This window comes from Petaurus breviceps, unplaced genomic scaffold (genome assembly GCF_028583685.1).
Source record: "Petaurus breviceps papuanus isolate PSGF00001 unplaced genomic scaffold, PetGlider_PUasm1.0 90895, whole genome shotgun sequence".
NCBI lineage: Eukaryota > Metazoa > Chordata > Mammalia > Diprotodontia > Petauridae > Petaurus > Petaurus breviceps.
This window is the reverse complement of record NW_027187372.1, coordinates 20,276,052-20,300,127: the sequence shown is the minus strand read 5'-3', so window position 1 is coordinate 20,300,127 and position 24,076 is coordinate 20,276,052. Positions and strand designations below refer to the sequence as shown.

General features: G+C 33.7%; 1 protein-coding gene across 1 annotated transcript in view; it reads left to right on the top strand.

Annotated features, from left to right (window-relative positions):
• KCNT2 (potassium sodium-activated channel subfamily T member 2) overlaps positions 1-24,076 on the top strand; it is a 550,024-nt gene that overhangs the window by 504,611 nt on the left and 21,337 nt on the right. Inside the window, exon 26 of the mRNA XM_069074469.1 lies at positions 18,390-18,690. Coding sequence (XP_068930570.1) covers positions 18,390-18,690 — 301 coding nt within the window. The remainder of the gene's footprint in view (positions 1-18,389; positions 18,691-24,076) is intronic.

Sequence of the window (24,076 nt, the reverse complement as noted above, 5' to 3'; positions counted from 1 at the left end):
CTTTTTCTCTAAAAGTTTTAATAGAGACTTTTGTTTATTCTGCTTCACTTTTAGTCACGGAGGCTATAAATATCTTTGGAAATATATATTTTAAATACTATTACAACAAAATAATTTGTATGTAAATTATTAATCTCCATTTTATCTTTATTATACATAATATGCATATGTCAATTTTGTAATAAACTTTGTATAAAAAAGTATTCAAATCTCATTATTAAGTGTTTTTTTTTCCTTTTTTTTGGAGGGCAGGGCAATTAGGGTTAAGTGACTTGCCCAAGGTCACATGACTAGTAAGTATTAAGTGTCTGAGACTGGATTTGAACCCAGGTCCTCCTGACTCCAGGGCCGGTGCTCTATTCACTGAGCCACCTAGCCGCCCCTATTAAGTGCATTAATAAATGTACATTATCCTCTCCTTCCAGAAAAATAAAAATAGGCCTTTGATGCAAATGCCAGAGGGGAGTGGCATTTCTGCTACATAAAAGTTTCAAAGCCCATAATTTTACATGATTCTAGAATGATTTGTTTTCACAAAACCCAAAGTTTTAAGTAGTTTATTTTTAAAAAGTAAAGAACATTGAATTTTATATACCCTGCATGCAAAATACAGCAATGGAATAAGGGATAATATGATAAAGGGCCATATGTACCCATATGTACCTGCATACGTGCACATGCACATACACACACAAACACACACACACACACAAACACTTGTGTACACCTTGATTAAGCATATAGGAATAAACAAGGCAGGAAGGATGAGAGAAAACAGATTTTGTATCACTTTCAGAAATCACCTCTTGAGAGGCACCTGACTGTGTTTCCTACCATTTGACCTCCAAATCCACCTATATATTAAAGATTCATCAGTAGCCTCTCAGGGATTTATAAAGGCAGAATTAAATCTGGTCCCTTGTTCTACTTCCATCTGACCAAAAACTGTTGGGTTTTTCACATTACTATCCAGAAGGGAAAGAAATTAAACTAAAGCTGCACTAAAAGTATCTACTTTTTACATTATTGCACAATTTAACTTACTTTTTATTTGAATAGTGATGTACTGAAAAGAATAATTAAAAAACATGCATATGAGTTAGTTATAAGCCCTCTTTATGTTTTTTTTTTTTTTTGCTCTTTGCTTTTTGGAGGGTGGAAGTTAGGGCAATCGGGGTTAAGTGACTTGCCCAAGGTCACACAGCTAGTTTTTATGTTAAGTGTCTGAGACCAGATTTGAACTCAGGTCCACCTGACTCCAGGGCTGGTGCTCTCTATTCATTGTGCCATCAAGCTGCCCCTATGAGCCCTCTTTAAATTTTCAGGAATTTGTAACATTGAAAATTGATTTTTAAAAGTAAATTTTGCACTTTAAGAATGAGTTGGACAAAAATTAGAGTTTTGCAGAGGTTGATAGTTCATTCTGACATGCTCATTGCCAGCTTCCACATCTGTTAAGTATAGTTAACCATCTTGTATGATCTGAAAATTTTAGTGATTGCTAAAGTGTTTTCATTTCAAACAACTGTACACATTTAAATTAGATTTTAAAATTCCCAAACTTAAGTGTTGGCTGTAAGATGACACTGATAACTCTCACTGTTGATCCACTTGCTGTTCCTGAAAATATTTTTCAATCAGCTGAATTCTTTTGTTATGCTAATTGTTCTAGCTACTGCTGTTGTTCTGCATCTATAAATATTGGGCACCAGTGACAAGAAAATCAACTCCTTCTGCATACAGTCTCTGTTGGCAGTATGCTCAATAGGATCAAGCATGTTATTTTTATATATAAAATTTATTCCGGATTTAAGGTTGCACATGTAAAGAAGAAAATATGAATTCTGAGTTGGTTTTAGTTGGAGTGTGACATTGAGACTCTCATTGCCATTGACAGTCTTTGACATCTAAAGTCTCAACCAAATAAAGTCACATGCATTAGTCAAGAATAGACTTGGGGCAATGATAGATACTGGAAATCATAATCGGTAACTAAAAGTAAATGGAATATGCATTTGGTATTTCCCATTTGAGTATTTCCCATGTGATTGTTTAAAAAATGGAATGTAGTTCCTAATTGTACAATTCACTAAGAAGAATTTGGCTTCTCTTCCCCCCATGTTGCAGACTGTTAGAAATGTGAATTGGTATTGTCAGAGTACACAGACATGAATGAGGAAGGTAACAGGGGAGAAATTCTGGGCAGCTAAGTAATTCAGTGGACAGAGTGCTCAGCATAGGGTCAGGAAGACCCCTCTTTATGAGGTTAAATTTGACCTCAAATACTTTATAGCTATATGTTCCTTGCCATGTCATTCAACCCTATTTGCCTCAGTTTCCTCATCTGTAAAATAAACTCGAGAATGACTATGCAAACCACTCCAGTATATTTGCCCCCCAAAAAACAAAATAGGGTCATAAAGAGCCAGACATGAATGAAAAATTACAACAACCACAATAGGGAGCAATTAATCCATTAAATTTAATTAATGAATAAATGAATAACCTCATCCCCAATAATCCTTTTCACATCCCACTACTCTTTTCCTGTTCCTCTCGAATACCCACACCCACCCTAACCACTGCACAATTCTAAAATATTCAGATACATGTTCAGGAAGGTCAGAAAGAAGAAAAAGTAGTCTGGGAGAGCATTATTAACTCTTATAGGTCTAAAATTTATTGACTCATATTGTAAAGTAAAGTATGTAGCAAAACAACATAAAAGTACCTCTAAATATCATTTTCCTCAGTGCTCCCCAGATCATCATACACTTAGGACCTGCATTTCATTGCGTAGAACATCTGTAATGGGATTTTTCTTGACAAAGAGGTTGGCTTGGTGATTCTTAGTTGTGATTACTGATGGGCCATAGATGAATCAGGAATCCAAAAAGTTGTGATGTCTCCTGTTCTAGCTATATATTGAGTTCCTTCATTTGATACTTGTATGGCATTATCTCTAATACCATCATTATTCTAATCACCCATTTCTGAAAGTCTTGTCAGATTTTCAATGTCTTACCTGGAATGTGGTATCTAAACCTAAAAAACAACAGTAAAATTGTACTTAACATTTATATATTATTTTTAGATTTTAAAAAAGCTCTTTCCATACGTTATCTCATTTGATCCTTCTAACAACCCTGGGAGGTGTGTAAAATCATTATATCCATTTTACAGATGAGCAAACTGAAACCGAGGAAGATAATCTGGTGTGTCACAGATCTTAATGTCAGAAACAGAACTGAATTTAGGTCTTCCTAACTCAGAATTGAGCACTCTTTCTAGTTTGTCATACAGCTGCTGCTCTAGCTGTGGTCTAATCAGGGGATCATAGATTCCATCTTCTTGGACACTCTATTTCTGTATAGTGTATCTAATTTTCCTTTGAGGGGCACTACTGAAAAGTAAAAAGTATTGCCTATGGAGTATGGAAAATCTGGGTGCAATTCCTAACTCTGACACATGCTGGCTGTATGAGTAGAGGCATGCTACTAAGCTTGAAGTGCCTCAGACAGTCTTCTAAAACTAAATTGCAGAAGAACCCTACTGTGGTAGAAGTTTCCTCAAGAAGAGTTTCCTATATGGTGAAGTCAGAGATTGTGATATACAAAGAAATTGTTTATTTGTTTGTTTTGGTCACCATTATTACCCAGAAGGCTTATTTTCAGTTTACCTGCCATTTACTTTCTTTTCGTGTGATTTGTAGTGAACTTCCCTACGCCATCCTATACTTGTGCAGTTGAAATTTAAGTTGCATAGGTACTTTTTAGTTTTGTCTTGAATTTTTAAAACTCCTATGTAGATCTTTAGGGATATATTTAAGTATTCAATATTTTATCTTTTTTTAGGCAACTCATTATTCTAGCCTGTTGATATATTTTTAAAACCCTGATTCTATCATGAAAATATATAACCTCTTTGCCAACATATATGCCTGTAGAAGGCATGGTTATCAAATTTACAGTTGGCACAAAAGCTTCTTTTTGCCTTCATTTGTCACTTATAAAAGTGCTATCCAGAACTCGTATGACCAAGGAGAGCGTACTGTGGCGTTCTGGCATTCTAGAGGAGATATACACCTGCTCGGAAACTTTAAAGGATTCATGATCTTAACAATTTGTATATTCCTTGCAACAATACAGATTGCAACACATCAATAGCTTCTCATTTTAGGTGACTGTCACTCATGTCCTCCCATAAATCTTTTATAAAGGAAATATAGAGAAAAGAAGACTTTCAATTTGATTTGGTTATCCCCTCAGACATTAGATTTAGAGTATCAGTACAAGCCTTTTTTAATACATTCTATGGTTAGAACCAGTATGGTATTTGCTATCTTTTTATTTTACATACATATTTTATTTATATCTTGTTATTTATGCTATGCTCTAGCTTCATGATCAACATACCTTAATTTCTGATGAGATGTTTCCTAAATTATGTTTTCTGACTCCTTTTTTCAAATAAGCTGTTGCTGGTAGTATAGTATGCTAAAGCATATTTATGAGCATATGCATTTTGGCACGGGTCCTTTGGGTTACCCAGAATTTGGACCTTTAGTGATTTTGGTGTTTCATTGGTTCACAGCCCAGTCATATTGCATCATCCAAAGAATATTAATGATAGAAATGTGGATTGTTTGATTCAGGGAGCAGCTTAGGAATCATTGAAGCCGTTAGTTTCCTAAATGCAATAATTGTATGATCACCACACAAGGTATCTATAGTCCACCACGGTATTCATATTTATAGCATGCTAGATTTACCAGATTATACTTTGCTGGAATTGAGATCCCCATAGTTACCTCCCCAGTCTGATTTGGTATCTGAATAGAACTTCAGTGGAGAAATGCAAGTATTTGTATAGGAAACAAAAAAATAGTTAATATGAGGCTAAAAATAATTGTAGTGGAAAAAGAAATAGTGAAGTATATACTTATTTACATCCAAGGCTTTTCACCTTAGAGCATTGCTGCATAAAGGAGGTAGTATTTACTCTAAAAGTTTTCTTCTGTGCTGACTTGGCAATTTAATTAAACCTCAGGTAAGATTGCAATCTCTTAGATATACATTTCAAAATACTAGTGTTTATTTTCCATTAAAATAGATTATTTTTAGAAAATTTCTCCCATAAAATTTATTGTAGAGATTTATTTTAAAGTATCAATGTAACAAGGGAGTAAGATGATCAAATATTAATTGCACATTAAACATTATTAAACATGTTTGTACTTATACTTTACCTATTAGATTTAATGCAAATGCAGAATTTATAAACATATATGTGTGTATGTGTATATATACAAATATATACACATGTATGTATGTTTATATGTGTATGTATATGTGTGTAAGTGTATGTGTGTGTGTGTATATATATATATATATATATATATATATAGTCAAAATAAAGATCTATGATAAAGAGAAACTAAGGCACAAAGTTCTGAGAACGATCAATTGATTAGCAAGGCTAGCAATTGCTAATAAAAAGAGGTCAGTGATTCCTCAGTAACCAAAGACCCATTTGATAGAGCAGCCTTTGATACAGTTACTTACTTAAGGTCCAGTGATGCAAACTAAACTAAGATGTGATTGATCTATAAGAAAGATGAAGTGTAGGCTTACATTTTGCTTCTTCGTATTTACTTGCAAGAAGGGATCTCCAGATTCCCTGGCAATAGGGTAAACACAGAATTGGTCAGTATCCTCTGAAAAGACTCATCATGGGCAAACATTTTGTCACCAGATTGACTCACATCTCTCCATAGTCAGCAAAAGCTCACTGCTTACAAATTCTACCACTGAGGCCTATACAATCAAATTAAATAACAGATAAACAGTGATTGCATAAAATTCTTAATAAATAATATAAAATGCAATAGGGTATCAATTTTACAATATATATTTTGTACGTATATCATATAAGCATACATATACATACATATATAAATATACACACATCCATACACATAATTTTAACTCTTCATCTATATTTAAGAAGAAGTAGAAGTACTGAATTTAAAGGCATTGGCTAACAAATAAACCTAATATACTATACGATAATTTTATCCCCATCTACTATGGTCATTTTTTTCTCCAACTTTCTCAATACCCTCTTTCCCAAATCAGTCATTGACAATTCTGGAAAAACAAACAACTTAATATAAACAACTCATGTAATATAAACAACTCATAACTTTTTTTCAAATGATAGTTTATCCAATTTTGGTACATTGTCATTTGGTAAATATGTAAATTTGGATCATGTCTGTTTGTATGTGTGTAAAATGTTTTTATTGCCTCTGGCTGGTCCATGTGTATATCTGTTCAGTCATTCCTTAAAATCTATTTTGTTTTCTTTCTTTCTTTTCCACTTTGGGTCAGTCTCGAGAAACTGCATCACAAGTAAGTATATGTTGATTGTCTCCTTTTCACCACCACTGGTTTAATGAAAGAAAGCCCAAACTTAAATAGTATGTAAAAGATTAAAATCGACATCTATTAGAATTTGTAGGCTAGGACCGTTCAATTAAGGTAAGATACTTACAGCTTGATCTCCCAATTTAGTTATATTTGCCCCCTCAAAGATTGGATATTCCTATAGGAATTTCACCCCCAAAAAGTCACATAAACTGAAAATTAACAAAAATTGAAACTATATTCAAAATACATTTTGTATGTCACACATATACATTTGTGCTTATATGTATATGTGTGTGCATTTGTGTGTATATGTGTGTGCATAATATATTCATATATATGAATATGCATATATATTAAATTGTCTTTTTTATATTTTTAGATGTGGGAAACTTTAAAAGTTCCAAAAACTATCATTATTTTTGTCTAAAGAATTTTTGCACAGCTAGATGGTACAATGAATAGATCACAGGACTTGGAATCAGGAAAACTCAAACCTGTGAGTTCAAATCCAATTTCAGACACTTAGTAGCTGTGTGATCCTGGGCAAGGAAAAACCCTTATTATACAACAATAGGATAATTCCTTTTACTAATTAAATTTAAATTGCTAATTAAACATAGAGACTCTATGTTCCTTTGTTACAAATTATCTGCTTTATATTTGACATAGACCTTGATTAGTGAACGATTATGTGTAAGCACATAGAAGAAGTTATAATTTAAAGATTGCAGAATATGATGATATTTGTGAGCAGGAGTTTTTATAATTTCTCTCTAACTTCCATCTACATTAGGTGCTTCAGGATGTTTGACTCAGTAGTCAGACTTTTGACTCTGTTGAATCAGACATTATAAATTAGTCTGTTATGTATTGAACGATACAGGTTGGATAACATCTTCGACAAATAGCTCTTTAAACAAATATCAAATTAATATTTCTAAAGTTTATATCCATTTAATAAAATACTTGCATAATATCTATATTGATGAGCTTTAATGATGTGTATTTATATGACAATATACATATTTAGCATTCGTATATGTATATAAATTAATGATATAGATATATTGGGGTGGACATATGATATATGATTACATCAAGTTTCCTGAAAAAAATACAACCAACAGTAATGCCAGACATAGAGAATCATTAATTTTTAATCAATTTGATTAGTCGACTTTCTTTAGGAAGTAACACTTCATATATTATTTAAAAAAAACACTAATATGAATAGGGCAAAGGAAGCTTTGGATTAAATTGACATGGAAAATTCATACCTGAACTTTGTATGGAGGTGTGTGTGTCTTCATATGTAGATGTGTCTGCATGATACATTTTTTCTAAGTTTAATCATGTTATATGTCTTTGAATAACATTTTTATTCAGCCTTTTCAATAGCTTCAGATGTAAAATAGATGAATTTTTGCAAATTTATTTACTTGGAATGAGAATTGAAAAAATAAGTATAAAATATAATTATTGCTATTTTACATATTATTTACTTTTATTTCCTAAGCACGTTGTGTATTCTTGTTTTTTACTCATTTTAATTGACTTTCTTCTCTACAATGTCCTCTTTTAGGAACCATATCAGATAAATAATTATACTTCTTTTCTCTCAATTGAACACAAGCCCTTAAGTTTTTATGGAATTGGTGAAACACACACACACATATCTCACTACTTAAAAAAACCAAAACAAAACTTTAGGATATAGAATTCAGACCATTTCCTATAAAATCAGTGAGACTTATGTTATATGTAATTAAATTCCCTCTTCTATTAAATATATAAGATTGGCAAATTAGTCTTGGCTCTTGGTGTTTATCATGATGTCTTTGTCTTGTTGGCATACTACATTTATTGCTTTCATTTTGTCTTCTCCCACTTCTCAAACTCTTGCAATCTGACTTCTGACTTCAAGACTTAATATGTCTTTATTGTTAAATTTTAATTATCTTTCCTTAATTCTCATTCTTCCTTACTTCTCAATAGTATTTTTATCTGTTGAACATCTCTTCCCCCTGGATATTGTCTCCTAAATCTCCTGTTTGTATCTTCTGTCTAATTTGCTGCATCCATTTCCATTTGCTGCATCCATATCCGAAACCCTGTGCATGATTGTACTCTGAAACATTTTTACAGCATTTGTCTTTCTATTTACGTACCCTCTGTGGGATTTCATTGGTTCCTAATGGCTAGATTATCTCTAATTTTGTGACTCCAGGATTTATAAATCCAGTCCTAATCTCTTCCCTAAATTCCATACCATCATCAATAGCTATCAGGCAACTCCACCTAAATATACACCTCAAACTCAACATGTCCAAAACAGAACTTAAAAAATAAATCAAAACAAAGCAAAAAAAAAAAATCAAACTCAGTCAAATATATCTGCCCTCCAAGCTTCCTTATTTTTGTTCTAGGTCACATCATCCTTTTAGCCACACCAGTTTATAAATTTGGAGTCATCTTCAGTTCTTCCCTTTCCCTTAGACTCTAGTATTTAATGTTCCTTAATTCTATCTCCAAGATATATTTTACATGCATTCCCTTTTCACAGTCAGATGGTCACTGTTATAGTTCAGGCCTTCATCACTTGAACCTTATTCAAACATCTCAACTGGACTTCCAGTTTCCTCTCCAATACAATAAGCATATATCCTCCAAGTAATTATTAATCCAAACCATAGGTCTGACCATGTCACTCCCCTGTTCAGGAAACCTTAATGGCTCCAATTTTCCTCTAGGATGCAATAAAAACTCCTTATCTTGACCATCTGGATCGAGTATACTTTCCAGACTTATTTCACACAATTTACTTCTATATTTCAACCTAATTGATCTATTTTCTTTTGCCCAAACTCATCATTCTATATGCCTACTCTTTGCTTTTTGCCCAGTCAGTACTCCATGCTTAGAATATACTCCTTCGCCTCTAACTCTTTGAAGCTTTGGCTTCATTCAAGGCTTAGCTATGGGTTATCCTTTACCAGAATCTTTCCTGATTCCCTTAGTGCTTCTTCTTTCCTTTGAAAGAAAGGACCTGAGGAAATCCAAATGAGGATATTCCATTGATAATACAGATCCTAAACTTCTCTGCAATCTGCTGTTTTAAATAAAGAGCTGATTTAAGGCTGTAAGATTTTAAAATGTTTGATTAGGGTCAGATAGAAAGTATGTGTCAGAAGGATTTGAACCTTCTTGATTCAGTGCAAGTCTCTATCCATTGTACTTTTCTCTCCTTTCATTATTAGTCTTATTGCCATCTGTCTGATACCTGGTGAAGTAAAATTACTTTATTGAAGCAGATGATAAAACTAAAACGTAAAATTAAATCTTCCAAGTTTATTATGCTTCCAATTTCTAATGCTTCAAGATTATCCAAACATTAGAATAAATTGTGTAGGGGGTGAGGGGGGAGTTGTCATCTTCCTTGGGACTTTTTAAGGAAGGAACTTGTTCTGGACAGTGATATATTATGAAGCTGGACCTGATGATCTACCAATATCCTGCTATCTTTATGATTTAAAGAAATAAATGAATAGAATTTCTAAGCAATGTTCACCAAGATTCCATACTTTATACTTAAACAAGTGATGGAGTAGATAATTGAGTCATTGAGGAAAGTTGTGGAATCTCCTGTATGGAAATCTCTGAAAATCAAGTAGCTTTTTTTAGTCTGAATGGAGTGATTTTTAGAGATGGTGATGCATGAACTTAAACTCATATGACCTCTTAAAGTAGCATGGTAATAGTTTGTGCAGTCACTGGACTTTACATTTTCCAAAATTCTTTGGGGAAGCTTTGACATATCATTAGGGGGCAAATAGTAAGTGTTTCCTTTCTTTACTCTTTGAAATTACCTCATCTTGACAGTCATCATCTATCTCTTTTATTCCCCTCAGTGATATTTTTAATATATTAAATAAGAAATCAGATAGCACCTACTAAATCTGTTAAAAAGTACATAAAACTATTCTTAAAGGATTCGTATATCCATAATACAAAAACAGACTTCCAAATGACTGGTTTAAGTGATTTATTTTTAAAATACCCCAGTGTTTCACAGATTGCCAAATATATATATAACACGAATAGTTACTTGATGAAAAATTGAGATAAAATTGAATCAAAAGAGTAATTTGGTTGTAGTTTTTTTTTCCTCCCTGGGAAAATGACCAATTTTTTTCAAAGTATGGAAAACATCATCTAACATATTTTACAAACTGGCATTCATGAACATAGATCATCAAGGAAGCAACATGTGAAATACATGAATTTGTAGAGTTGTTTTTGGAATAAAAATAGTTGCTCTCATATCTAAGGTTGTCCTGAAGTTTTGGCTCCTTTAAGATAGTTTTTAAACATAGTAAGCTAATAAGGAGTTAAAGTAATGAAGGCAGAGGTAAAGCATTGTGAAAAGAGTGGAATTATAGTACTATTTGATACTTCTTTGGTGCAAGATGGGATTTTGCATAGTGAATAAAGAGCTGGCCTTGGAGATAACATGAGTTGGATTAAAGCCCTGTGTTTTCCTGTGTGAACCATGGCATGTAACTTTGCCTCTTAGATTTCCAGGCAATTCATAAAGACTATAAATTGCAGAGCAAGTGCCTATCTACAATGATAGAAGGGAACTCACTGGGAGCTACCAATATTGAAGAAATAAATCTCAGTTTCTAGAAAAAAAAACTTTTATTAGTGAAAAATAAATACAAAGTGCTAGGAGAGTATAAAATACAAAGTGTGTAGATATTTGCCTAAAGAATTTTTTGAACAAGACAGCAAAGCCTAGGCACTGTAGGCATCTTGCCATCTCATTCTGTTTGTATTAGGAATGATGATCCAGATAACCTAGACTTCCATAAACTTTGACCTGCCCCAACCCTGCAGAGATAGTATGCTCAGCTATGAATTTTATCTATCATTGAAAGTTAGACAATCCCAGACTGCTAGATCTTGCTACATTCTATGGAGCCCTCTACTAGGACACTAGGGCCTAACTCGTATAAAGACTTTGTCTTCTGCCATGTCTACTACACATAGTAGACTCTCCCCTTTCCATCTCCTATTTCACTATTGAGTTGGGGAATAATAATCAAATTCTTATCTCCATTGCTATTACAAAGAGCAGCATAATCCATCTCCCTATGTTTTCATTCTCAATTCCTATGATTGTTGAACCAAGCTCCTATGATTTTCAAATATGCATTATATCTCTCCCTCTCCCCATATAGTAGAGTGCAAGGTCTCTTAGGGCAAATACTATCTCACTTTTCTATTTGTATCCATAATGCCTGTTATAGTGCCTGGTATATAATAGGCAATAAATTTTTTTTTCCAAAAAAGCACACATTATGTGTTTTGCAAATGTTTGCAAAGCAATTTACAAAATCATTTTACTTTATTCTCATAAGAATCTGGGAAGATGGGGTACTATTATTATCCTCATTTTACAGGTGAGGAAATTGAGACAAGTAGGATAAAGTGACTTGCCCAGGGTCACACTGCTAATAAGTGTCTGAGACCAGATTTGAACTCAAGAAGATGAGTCTTCCTCACTCTTGGTGCATCACTTTATCTACTGTACCACCTAGCTGCCCCAGTAATCTATTGTACTCCTGTTATTTAAAGGATGAATCTAACTAAATTTGGAAAAGCTTATTGCCAGGTTCGATGCATAGTGATGGAATTTTCCTTCTCAAAAACTTGAAAACTGTCTATTCTGTTGTAACCTGTGTTAGTGGAGAGAGTAACTATGTTGATGAAATCTTAAATCCTTGAAATATTGATTTATTGCTATAATTTGTGTGTGTGTTTGCACCCTGCTGTGAAGGAGCTCAGTGATCTAGCAAGAAGGGCATATAGCTGTGTTTGGATTGACCCTATAATATATAACTTAAAAGGCTTTGGTTAGCCTTTTTGCCATTTTGATGTAATCCATTATTTTTTACTTTGAATCTGTATGTAGGAAGCAGAAAGGGGCAGGAAGAACAAGAGTTTAAATATTGATATTTCTTGAGGATGGTCTACTATGTTATAGTTGTATGTTTGATAGTCAACTGTAGATGGGGAGACAGAGACAGACAAATGAAACTTTGTATTATGGAACATTGAATATCTGAACATATACATACATACATAAACATATATAGGCTTTTTTCTGTCTTTGTACATTTACAAATACATACATACATACATACATATATATGCTTTCAATATACATTCTACAATAGTAGAATTGAATTTCTCTGTTGGTCCCAGTCAGCCTTTTCCCTTGTGACTTGCATAACAAGTTGAGAATTTGTATTACCTCTTAACTTTGTATCTAATATTTTCCTTTAAAAACTTCTCATATTAGGGTTGCTGATTATTTTTGAAGGCAAATTATTTTAGCCAATACAGTAAATGATACTTTCTCCTGAGGAAATGCAAGTTGAAAATAAAATCATTTTATGTGAAATAATGAAGCATTTTGAAATATGTAAATTTTATATGGTTATTTAAATTATAATTTGTGTTATAGATTGACACAAGGAATTGCTTAGTAATTAATGTAATTCAGGTAACTTAAATTCTGTTTTAGATCATTTATGTATTCTACTTCCTTACAAGTAGGAAGTGTTCAAAATAATCCTGATTAGAGAGTTAGATTGATGTGGTAAATAGAGATCCAGTGTGAGAGTGGATAATCCATTTGTTCATTAATCAAACAAATTTATTAAGTGTATACTATATATTAGGTACAGTGCTAGATATAAACACAAAAGTGAAAGAGTTCCTTTACTGAAAGAGCTTACATTTTGGGGGGAAGACAGCATATACCTTAATAAACAAATGTAAATATACAAGGAGATACATATGTATGTATATGTGAGTCACACACTAAATACAAGGCAAAATTTTCGCAGACAGAATCCTGTAAGTTGAAGGTACCATGAAAGACTTCATGTAGAAGGTATTACTTGAACAGGGTTCTTCAGGAAATGAAGGTTTCTAAGATGAAGATGTGAGATAGAAATGGAATTTGGGCATGATGGACAACCTATGCAAAGACACAGATATGAAATATCTTATAAATGATGTGTGAGAATCAAATAGGATAGTGTAACCAAACAGTAGAATGTAGGAAGAGGAGTGATATTTAATGAAGTTGTAAAGATAGGTTGGGTCTAAGTTTTGGAGGCCTATAAATACTAAGAGGAGTGGACTTCTATTTAAACCTAAAGGCAATAGGGAAACATGGAGTGTATTGAATAAGGGAGTAGCACAGTCAGTCCTGCACTTTAGGAAATTCACTTTGGTAGCTGTGTAGAGAAAGGAGTAGAAAAGGGAAAGCTGAAGCAGGATGATCAATTACAAGGCTATTGACATCGTTAAAGTGATCAGGGATAGATAGATTTTTTTTTAACTATTGAGTTGACTTTATGGAGGGAAAAATGCAGCAATAATAAATTTGCAAGTTAAACCACAGATAAACTTGTACTTTTTCTATTAACTTTATACTCTTGGTGTCTAGGTAACTCTTCTGAGGATGGCTGAAGCAGGCCAAATTTCAAAAGATCCACATTAAAATCTAAAAGAAAAAAAGTATAAATGTCATGGTTATGATGTTGGAAGTCCTTGTAGGTAGAATCTATGGGCATTTCTATGGCTATAGATCTATATACATAGATCTATCAAAGAAAATCTTATCTTACTGCTTTTTCCTACACAACATATTTCACATCACCCTCTTTTCTTTCCTTACAGGACTTCCATCCAAATTCAGACCCTGATCATTTCTCAATGGGAATTTATCAAGTCACTGAGAAAATAATTGTAGAGATAATAGAATAGGGCTTTAGAGCCTTGAGGTATAACCACAGTAAGTGGTCATGGTATTGAAAATAAAGAAGCAAAGGAGATTGAAAGGGAGTAGTTGGACATGTAGGAAGAGAAACAAGAGTAAACAATATCATGAAAACCCAGTGAGGAAAGAATATCTATAAAAGGAAAAATTGGTTGTCAAGTCAAAAAACATCAGTTAAATATCCATTATATGTCAGGCACTGTGCTACATTTTAAGGATAAAAATGCAAAAAGAAAAAAAATGACAATTCTTACTCCAGGGAACTCACATGCTAACAAAGGAAGTAAAAACATAAAAAGAAGTTAAAAAGTTGAGGTGGGGAGCCACCCCTGTGGGAGTATGAAGGAAAGTCTGTAGTAGATACTGGAGAGGAATCATGAAGTGGCTGATCTGAATTCTTTCCTTAAAATAAAGCTTTTTGGAGGAACTAACCCATCAAAGGTAGGGGCCACAGGAGTGATGTGAACTTACAGTGTGAGAAGGCAATTATTCTCAAGTGTCAGGTGTTGCAGAGAGGTTAAGGAGTTGAGAAGGATAATGACTGAGAAATGACCATCAGATTTGGAAGCTAAGAGATAATTGATAACTTTTGAGAAGGTAATCTTAGTGGAGCTATATAGTCAGTAGCCCAATTACACAAGTTTGAGAAGTGAGTGAGAGCAGATGACATGGATATAAAAGGGTCTGACTTATGGAACGATAGATTGTTAGGATGTTGGGGTCTAGTGTGGGTTTTATCATGTTTTGTTTTTCCAAAAAGGGGAGGTAGGCATACTTACACTGTAACAGGGGAGGAAGCAGTAGATAGGAAAAAAACTAAATGTTAACAAGGGGCTTGGGGATGACCATGGAGGTAATATCCTGGAGATGATAGGAAGGGAAGGATTGAGCTTTTGATTTGGGGGAGAATAGATGCCTCTTCATAAGAAACTAGAACAGAGGAGAAAATAAGGGATTATGTTAAAGTGTTTTAAAGCATAGAAAAGTAGTGGTTGATTACTTTTGGTGGTAGCTCCCAACACGGATGAAATCACAGGTCTGGACCAAAACAAAGAATTTTTCTGATCATAGTTAAATTAGTATCACAAAATATGCATATCAACATACACTATTTTGTAATAATATCCTCTTAATATCTATAATTTGGAAAACCCCAGAGCAAATGATCTATAATTCTAAGTTGTATACTATCTGAAAGGTATATATATATATATATATGTATATATATATATATATTTTTTTTTTTTTTGCTTTTAGGAGGGGGGAAAGGGAGGGCAATTGGGGTTAAGTGACTTGCCCAAGGTCACACGGCTAGTTTTTGTGTGTGTGTGTGTATGTGTGTATGTGTGTTAAGTGTCAGGCTGGATTTGAACTAAGGTCCTCCTGATTTCGGGACTGGTGCTCTATTCACTGCACCACCTAGCTTCCCCTCTGAAAGCTAATTTAATATGTGTGTGCGTGTGTGTGTGTGCGCGCATGCGCGCGCACACCTGTGAGGACTGGTTTATTGCTAGGCCATAACAGACATCATTCCATGTTTGATTACTGATTGACACCTATGTACGGGGAAGTTACTATTGGATACTATGTACACAGTAACTAGGTTGGTAAATTATATTAAATATTAGGAATTGATCCAAACTCTTAATTTAGCAAAATTTATCTAATCTAATCTTTATCTAACCTTATTCTTTATCTAACTTTGATTTTAGGGAATTTAGACTTGATCTGACCTGATTCCCTAATCTCTCTTATCTAACATTTCCAAATCAATTGGGGCTGTGGGGAGTAGGAGAAGGATCATAGTCCAGGCCCCCAGTGGATTAACCGCCCTTAAATCCTCCTTTTCCTTTACAAATGCACCTAGCAACAAGAATCAGATATAAGAGCAGATAGCCAGTAGATCTAGGCTCTTGATGAGGGCACCCATCTCTCAGTGCTCATTCCATCATACACCCAAGGCATTGCCCCTTTGTGTGTTTGTGGGACTTCAGGACTAGAGAGTCACATACTTGAATGATTACAAATATAATCTACCTCCACAAGATCCTTTAATTGTTTATGTTCCTTCTGGACACCCTTTTAACCATGATTTCCTCACAGTGCTTTGGTTAGAGTATTAACTCGTTAAAACTTTTGTTGATTTTATTTTCCTAATATGAAATGTGGCATTTGTGAATGAAAGCAGCTTTTATGTAGTTGCATGTAGTCAGGTGATAGGCTATTAAAGAAATAATTAAATTTTGTAATAAAAGTTTATACCAACCAAATGAACTGCTATTTTAATTATTTTCCCTTCTTTGAGCTTTAACTGTATTTAATTTTTTAAATTGAATATTTATTCATTTTATGAAATTTCATCATACTGATGGAATCCTAATAAAGCAGCCACTAACCCCAATATTCTAACTTCCTTTAAGGGCCCCACTGAACAACAGGCCCACTGTGCCCATCTAGTCATTCACCCTACTCCCACCCCAACTCAATATCCTAACTTCTTCATATATGTTTCAGTGCTTACTAGAACAGCAGGTATGTCCATGAATTCATATTTCTCACAGAACAGCAGGTGTGTCTATGTGATGGGATCCCTGCCACTGCCTCTAGTTAGCTACTGCCCCCATACCCATTCCTCATATTTACCACAGAAATAGCAGGTGGGTCCATGCACTCAACCACAACCATATCCATCTCATCTCAGACAGAACCACAATACTTAGCCAATCAGAAAGCAATACCACTAGGATGCCCAGGCAGTATGTGGACCCCAAAACAACAGAAGGGATTTCTCCTAAGTAGTGACCTGTGCAGTAATAGCAAAAGCTGCCCTTTAGGTGAAGTTGTAATGTAGAGAGGCTTATTATAATATTGTTAGCAAACATACTTACCCCCAGATGCGTTTTTCTGTATGCATTGTGCATTCACAGTTCCACAGTGGTTGGGACCCCCTCCCCTATTACCTAATCCCTTAACAAACCATTCCTGCCTTCTTAATATTCATAATTTCTGTTATGTAATTACATCTTTACACTATAAATATCTGTCTTGCTTTCTTCGAAGTTCCTGGTTCCTCTTGGAACTTAGCCAGTTTCATGGGAGACATCAATCTCAATAAATGTCTATACTAGGATAAGACATGGTCTGACTGAATTATTTGAGACAGTTCCACCACATCACACCATGAAACCACAGCAATATATTTTCTTGGAGGGGGAGGAAGGGCAGCTGGGGTTAAGAGACATGCCCAAAGTCACATGGCTAGTAAGAGTATCAAGTGTCTGAGGCCAGATTTGAACTCAGATCCTCTTGACTCCAGGGCTGGTGCTCTATTCACTGCACCACCTAGCTGCTCCCACAACAATATATTTTCATGAAACATTGGAAGTTATTGTTTTCAAAAGGCCTAACAATATTGCTCTCTGATATGTAAGAAAGAGAAGACACTATAACAACAAATAAACAAACAAAAACCATATCACTTGATAAATAATGAATGTGTGCTAAAGATCACTATTGGGAGGGGCAATTTGTGAAAATAAATATACTCTATAGGTAAAAATATACATTCTGTCTTTTAAATATACAAAAAGCATATTTGTGTTTTTTACCTAAAATTTCCATCCCACTAATAGTTCATTTTATTAGTCATTTAAAGAATCAGCAAGAAATATTAATAGCATGCTTAATTAAATCTATTACTAGGTAATTTAATTCAGAAATGAAATGCCTCATATTTCTTTGTTTCAAATGCCCATTCTGTAATTTAGCCATGTAATTTTATCATCATGAGGCACCAATACAGTTTAGCAATGAAAACCTTTAAAGAAGACCAAACTTTCTCTTTCAATGAGCAAAGCTATTTCATTTGGCTCATGTAACAGAAGGTTTACAATCTTTGCTTCCAAAAACATTTTTAGTAACAGAATAGTACGAAGTATTAATTATGGTTTTTTTTTGCTCTTTGAGTAGATGTTCTCATTATTCCTGTGTAACTGTGCCAGGATCCAAGTGTTCAGTATTATCTCAAATAAAGGCTATGATTATATTTTCTAAAAATCTGTATTTCAAAGGATCTAATTGTTAACATTAATTTCCTTTTATAGTCACAAATATCAATCAGTGTAGAAGACTGGGAAGACACCAAAGATACCAAAGAGCAAAGTCACCATCGTAACAACCACCGCAATTCAACATCTAGCGACCAATCAGACCACCCATTGCTGAGGCGAAAGAGCATGCAGTGGGCACGTCGGCTCAGTAGAAAAGTTCCAAAGCACTCTGGTAAAACAGCTGAAAAAATAAGCCAACAGCGACTGAACCTGTATAGGAGATCAGAAAGACAGGAGCTTGCTGAACTGGTGAAAAACAGAATGAAGCACCTGGGTCTCACTACAGTGGGATATGGTATGACATTTAAAAATATATATCATGTACCTGACTTTTTTACCTTCTAATTGGGAACTGTTCAGGGAACTGCAAGTAAATCAAATAATTTAAGAAGGCTTCAAGTAGAATTAATCTTTTTTAAAAAATTGTCTCAGTTCAAGAGGTATGGAATTTTGGAAAGGTTATGACATCTTAAATATAGCTCTGCCCGTTCATGTGTATAAACATTCACTACACAAATCCAAACCACTGAGTTTGAAGCATTGGGTTACAAAATGTTTCTGTAGCCCCTGAATTGACCAGAATGGCAATATTAAATTTGCTCAGTGTAGTTCATCAGAATTCTTCTAAATTTTTGATTTATGTGTTTGAGATCTAGTACCAATACTTTTGTAACTGGAGTAAGATAAGGAGAATGGCAAATCAGGGTGACCAAATATTGTGGTCTCAGTTTTAGATAACCCTTGTTACAATTTTCCTGAGATAATTCGAGGATAATTTATCATTGTGTCCCCCCACACTGCAAAAAAGAAGGAACTTGAGAATATTTTATTGACTCACTAGAAGATCAGTACAGGGCATGGTAGATGAATCATGATAATGAAATATTTCCTTTTTGCTTTAATTCAGACTTCATCACTTATGTACATATATTTGTATGAATGCATCACTTAGAAAATTTGATGAATCTATGATATCATAAATGAGCAGTACAGATCTATCTATGTACTATGTAGTATGCAGTAGTACAGTAGTACCTATCTCTACTTTTTTCATCTTGGCCAATTCTTCTTCATATCTTTCCATAAATTCTTCATAGAATACCCATGAAAGACCCACTCCCTCACTTTCTCTTTTCAATTTCATGGCTACCTCTGTTGCCTTCAGGATATTCCTTATTCTTTCCAGATTATTTGTCTCCTGCTTTTCCTCCAACCCTACATCTCCATGATGGTAACTTACAAGTTATTAATCATAGATCAGATTTTTCATCCTACTTAGACTTACCTTGTTTCTCTCTATGGCCCTTTAGTTCTCTTGAAATATTAATCTTTCTGAAGTTGTTGTGTTTAATTATTAGCAGATAGGTAGTTCAGGGAATGGAATGTTGGACTTGGAGTCAGGAGACCCAAATTCAAGTTATGTTTCACATACTTGCTAGCTGTGTAACCATGGGCAAGTCATTAACCTCTCTCAATCTAAATTTCCTCATTTGTAAAATGGGCATCTCCCACGATTGTTAGAAGGGTCAAATGAAATAACAAATGTAAAACACTCAGCAACTATTAAGGTTTTATAAAAATACTAGCTATTTATTACCAATAGTAATTTAATAAGGTAGTATAAAAGAAAACATGATTTTTTTAAAGTTTGGTTTTAGTCTCAGAGAGAACAAAAATATGTTTCTTTTTAGTACACACTTATTCTACATACCATTTGGTCAAGCCCAGTCAATCTTCCTATTTTTTCAGAGTTGACAATTTGAAATAGTTATTTTAAAATTAAAATAACATTTTCAATGGATTGCGTTTAGCTATTCTTACTGCATATAACACCTTCTATTATTTCTCCTAATTTGATATCAGTTTTTGACCTTAACTCTAATTGCTTGTTGTTCTCAATGCACACAGGCATCTGATGCTGAAATGGCTCCTGAATCAGTAACTAGCTTTGGTTTGCCTATTAAAACAGACATTTTCCTTTGTTCTGCTTTTATTTGGAATTTGACAAACTTCCACTCATACACAAGAGACACCATGGTTGAGATCAATAGATGTGTGGCATTTGTACACAGGCTTATGTCCAGCAAATTTTTAGAAAGAATAACAACACAATTTTTGTCACACCAAAAAAAATCTATAAATGGGACCCAAAATAACAAACTTATTAATAATATTTACTGAAATTCTGTTCTCTTGCCATAACATACATTTTTATTAATTACTAGTTTGCTCCTTATTTCCTGAGACATTAGCTTAGTATACATCTGTGTTATTTGATGAAGCTGTTATTATATTACTATTTTGTTTGTTTCTGCAATAAAGTTGGTAGAATATTTTATGTAATAATTTTCACTAACTTGCAATGAAACCAGTAGATTTTGCCTTCTTAGATGGGGAGATGACCCATACTTATGAGTTTTTGCCAATTGCAGCAGTATGAGGAAAGAAATGGTACTAGCTTAACCAAAAACTCTCAAAGGAGTTATTTCAGACAGGGCTGGATCTAGGCAGAAAATACAAGCTATGAGAATTGGGATTGGGTATCTTCTCATTTTCCTTCTTTTCACCCAAACCTTTTACCCCTTTCTTGGCTCTCTCACACAGGAAAATCTTTAGACTATTTGCTTATTTAGTAGATAAAGTAATGAATTTAGAGTCCAGAAGACCTCAGTTCAAATCCTCTTCTTAATATTAGACCATGAGATCCTGTGCAAGGTACTAACATCTCTGAATCTCTATAGTTTGAGAGGGGCATAGCACTGACACTCTTCCTATCTTTACAGGATTTTTTGTTTTCATTTTTACATTTTGCTTCCCTCTCCATTCTCTACAATACAGCAGCACTGTTCTTTTTGCTAGTCCTTTCACACAACACTCCAAAAGCTGACTCCATGCCTTTTCACTGGCTGTTTCCCATGCCTGGAATGTTTTTCCTCCTTTTCTTCACCACCTAGCTTCCCTGGATTCCTTCATGACTCAAGTCAAGTCTAATTTTCTGCAAGAGATCTTTTCTGCCCCTGCCAGTCCTATATCATAATAATATTACAACCAGATCTAACCAGTTATAAGCAAGGGCTTCATACTACCTTTGTTAATATGACTCAACTCCAAAATAACAGTATTTTGGAAATGCTGATCACTGCAGGAAAATCAGAGAAAATAATTGCATCCCCAATCCTATATTAGTTCGAATATGAAATGAAATTGAGGAGTTAAATTTTCAAAGAAACAATTTGAAAATTCTGTAGATTGGATAAGATTTTAATGCAAATTCCAAAATTGCATTTGCTAACAAAATAGATGACAAAAAGTGGAAATATAAGTGGTTTTGAAAATAATATGGGCATACTTACAATGAAATTTCAAAAGACTTTTTTTGAGTTTTATAAATTAAAAAAAATAGCAGACAAATTATATCCCAAACCATTAATTCTAAAAGAGTTATTTTATTCAAGAAACATCATGAATCAATAAATTTTCTAACAGCATTTTGACAAAAAATGTAAAAAGATTGCAGGACCTATACATAGCAAGAGATTCAGTAGCCACTGCCACAGTAAGAATGATATATACAAAGTTCAAGCTATGAAGAAGTATGCTTAAGAACAAATGTCAAGAACTACTCTGGCAGAAGTGATTTGAGACAGCTGTTAAAGGTCTGTGGAAAGACATTGGGAAATTAAATCAATATCTAGTTGCTACACAAACCTGTATGTTATATTGCTCAATAAAAGGAAAGAAAAACAAGACATACAGAGAGATTCTAGAAAAAAAGGCATATCAGAAACTCTCAATTTTGTTAGCAATTGAAAGCAAAATTCAGAAGTTTGAGACAAAGCAAGGAGTCAAAGCCACCCAAAGAACAAATAATAATTCACCACCAATTATAATTCGAAGAGAATTAAAAAAGGGGGATGAGGAAGAAAAAAAACCCAGGAGGAGAGTATGGAAAGTGTATGGTCACCAATATTGTCTATTATGATAGCTGACATAGCAAAAACAAGTTGAATCAAATATAAAACAGAAAGTTTGCACATAGCTCATATAAAGAATGACATTATAGCTATGTTCAAAGAGGTGACTGAAAACCTACCCTTTCTGCAATGCTAGAAAGTGACAGAGACAAAAAAAGATGCATGAGTATAACCTTAAATTCTTAACATCAATTCATGAATTATGAGAAAAAACACTAACATGTTTTAGCTCAGATGAGTCTGATTTAATCTTTCTCCAAAGGATGCAACACAAACTTTGCCTATTAGTGAAAGATGAGAAAATAGTGACCCCTCCAAATACATGTCAATTGCATCATGTACTTTATGAAAAATATTTCATATTATACATGTCCACATATATAAACATAACATACATGCATGTGTGTATACTTTTATAAGAAAACAATGTCACTTGAGGATCCAAAAAGATTTGTCAAAAATCCCAATTGTATGATAATTTATTATTGATTTGGAAATTTCTGAATAAGCTGCCCGAAGTGCTATTACAATTATTATTATCAAATCATGTTATTAATATCTTGGTGTTCATGGATGGTATCAAAATATTTGACTTCATGGAAAAGTACATTAATCATCTCCCATTTCACAGAAGCTTTCTCTACTGTTATCAAAATATCATTTGGAATGTAAAATTCTTAATGTATGCCAAGCAAAATAAGATTTCTGTATGCTTCAAGTTTGAAATTGTAGGTTCTATTGAATCATTTGATGTAGGTGATAATTATACATATATTGGTATCCCTTGCACAAGGCAAAGCGAGCATAAAAATATCAAGAACTCTCCATATGTTGGGATTACTGTCATTCTGAAATTAAAAGCTAAGTGAAAACATGTTTAAAGCAATTAACACGTCATATTTGCCTTAATATTCTCTTTCAGAACCATAAAATGAAGCAACCACCTGCAACATAGATTTAGAAAGATTTTTATTTCCTTATTTAAAAGAGGAAGAAAACTATAGACATTTTCAGGGCACATAAGGAGGAAAAACATATAGAAATATTTTTCAATGTACATGCATCAATTCACAGAGCAATAATAGGTTATTAATAGCTACTCACCATTGGGTTTGGTGAATGTAATGAAAAGATAGTTTCTGGGGTAATCCTATTAATTGCATAATATTAAAGAATGGAATTAAAAGTTCTCTAATGGTCAATGTCCACATGTATTCTGACACTTATATGTTATCAAGGAAGTATTGAACAAATGGCCACATAATACATACTTATCTGGAAATGGAAATATTTATGGTGGCGATTCAGAACAGATCTGCTACCAGAAATTGCTACAGAAGTTATCATTTCAGACTGTAGTTTTAGTGAACAATGGAGACTATGTGGAGACTGAAGTGTTTACTACATGCTGCAAAAGTATAGTACTTACTGAACACATGGAAAAGATTTACCCCAGTGCCTAGAATTACACTGTAGTGGTGAACTATTTTTCAGGAGTGGACAAATGAAAGATCCAATACTAAAAAATATAAAACTTATAATATCTTGGAGTACTCAACAAATGCAGAGTAATGGAACTGGAATGTTTCCCAGGATTATTGGCTGCAAACCCCCCCCCCCCCCAATAACATTGATCCGCAAAATTAAAAAAAAAAACACAATAGACATCCTCATGACAAAAACTCATTATATCCAAACTATGTGGGG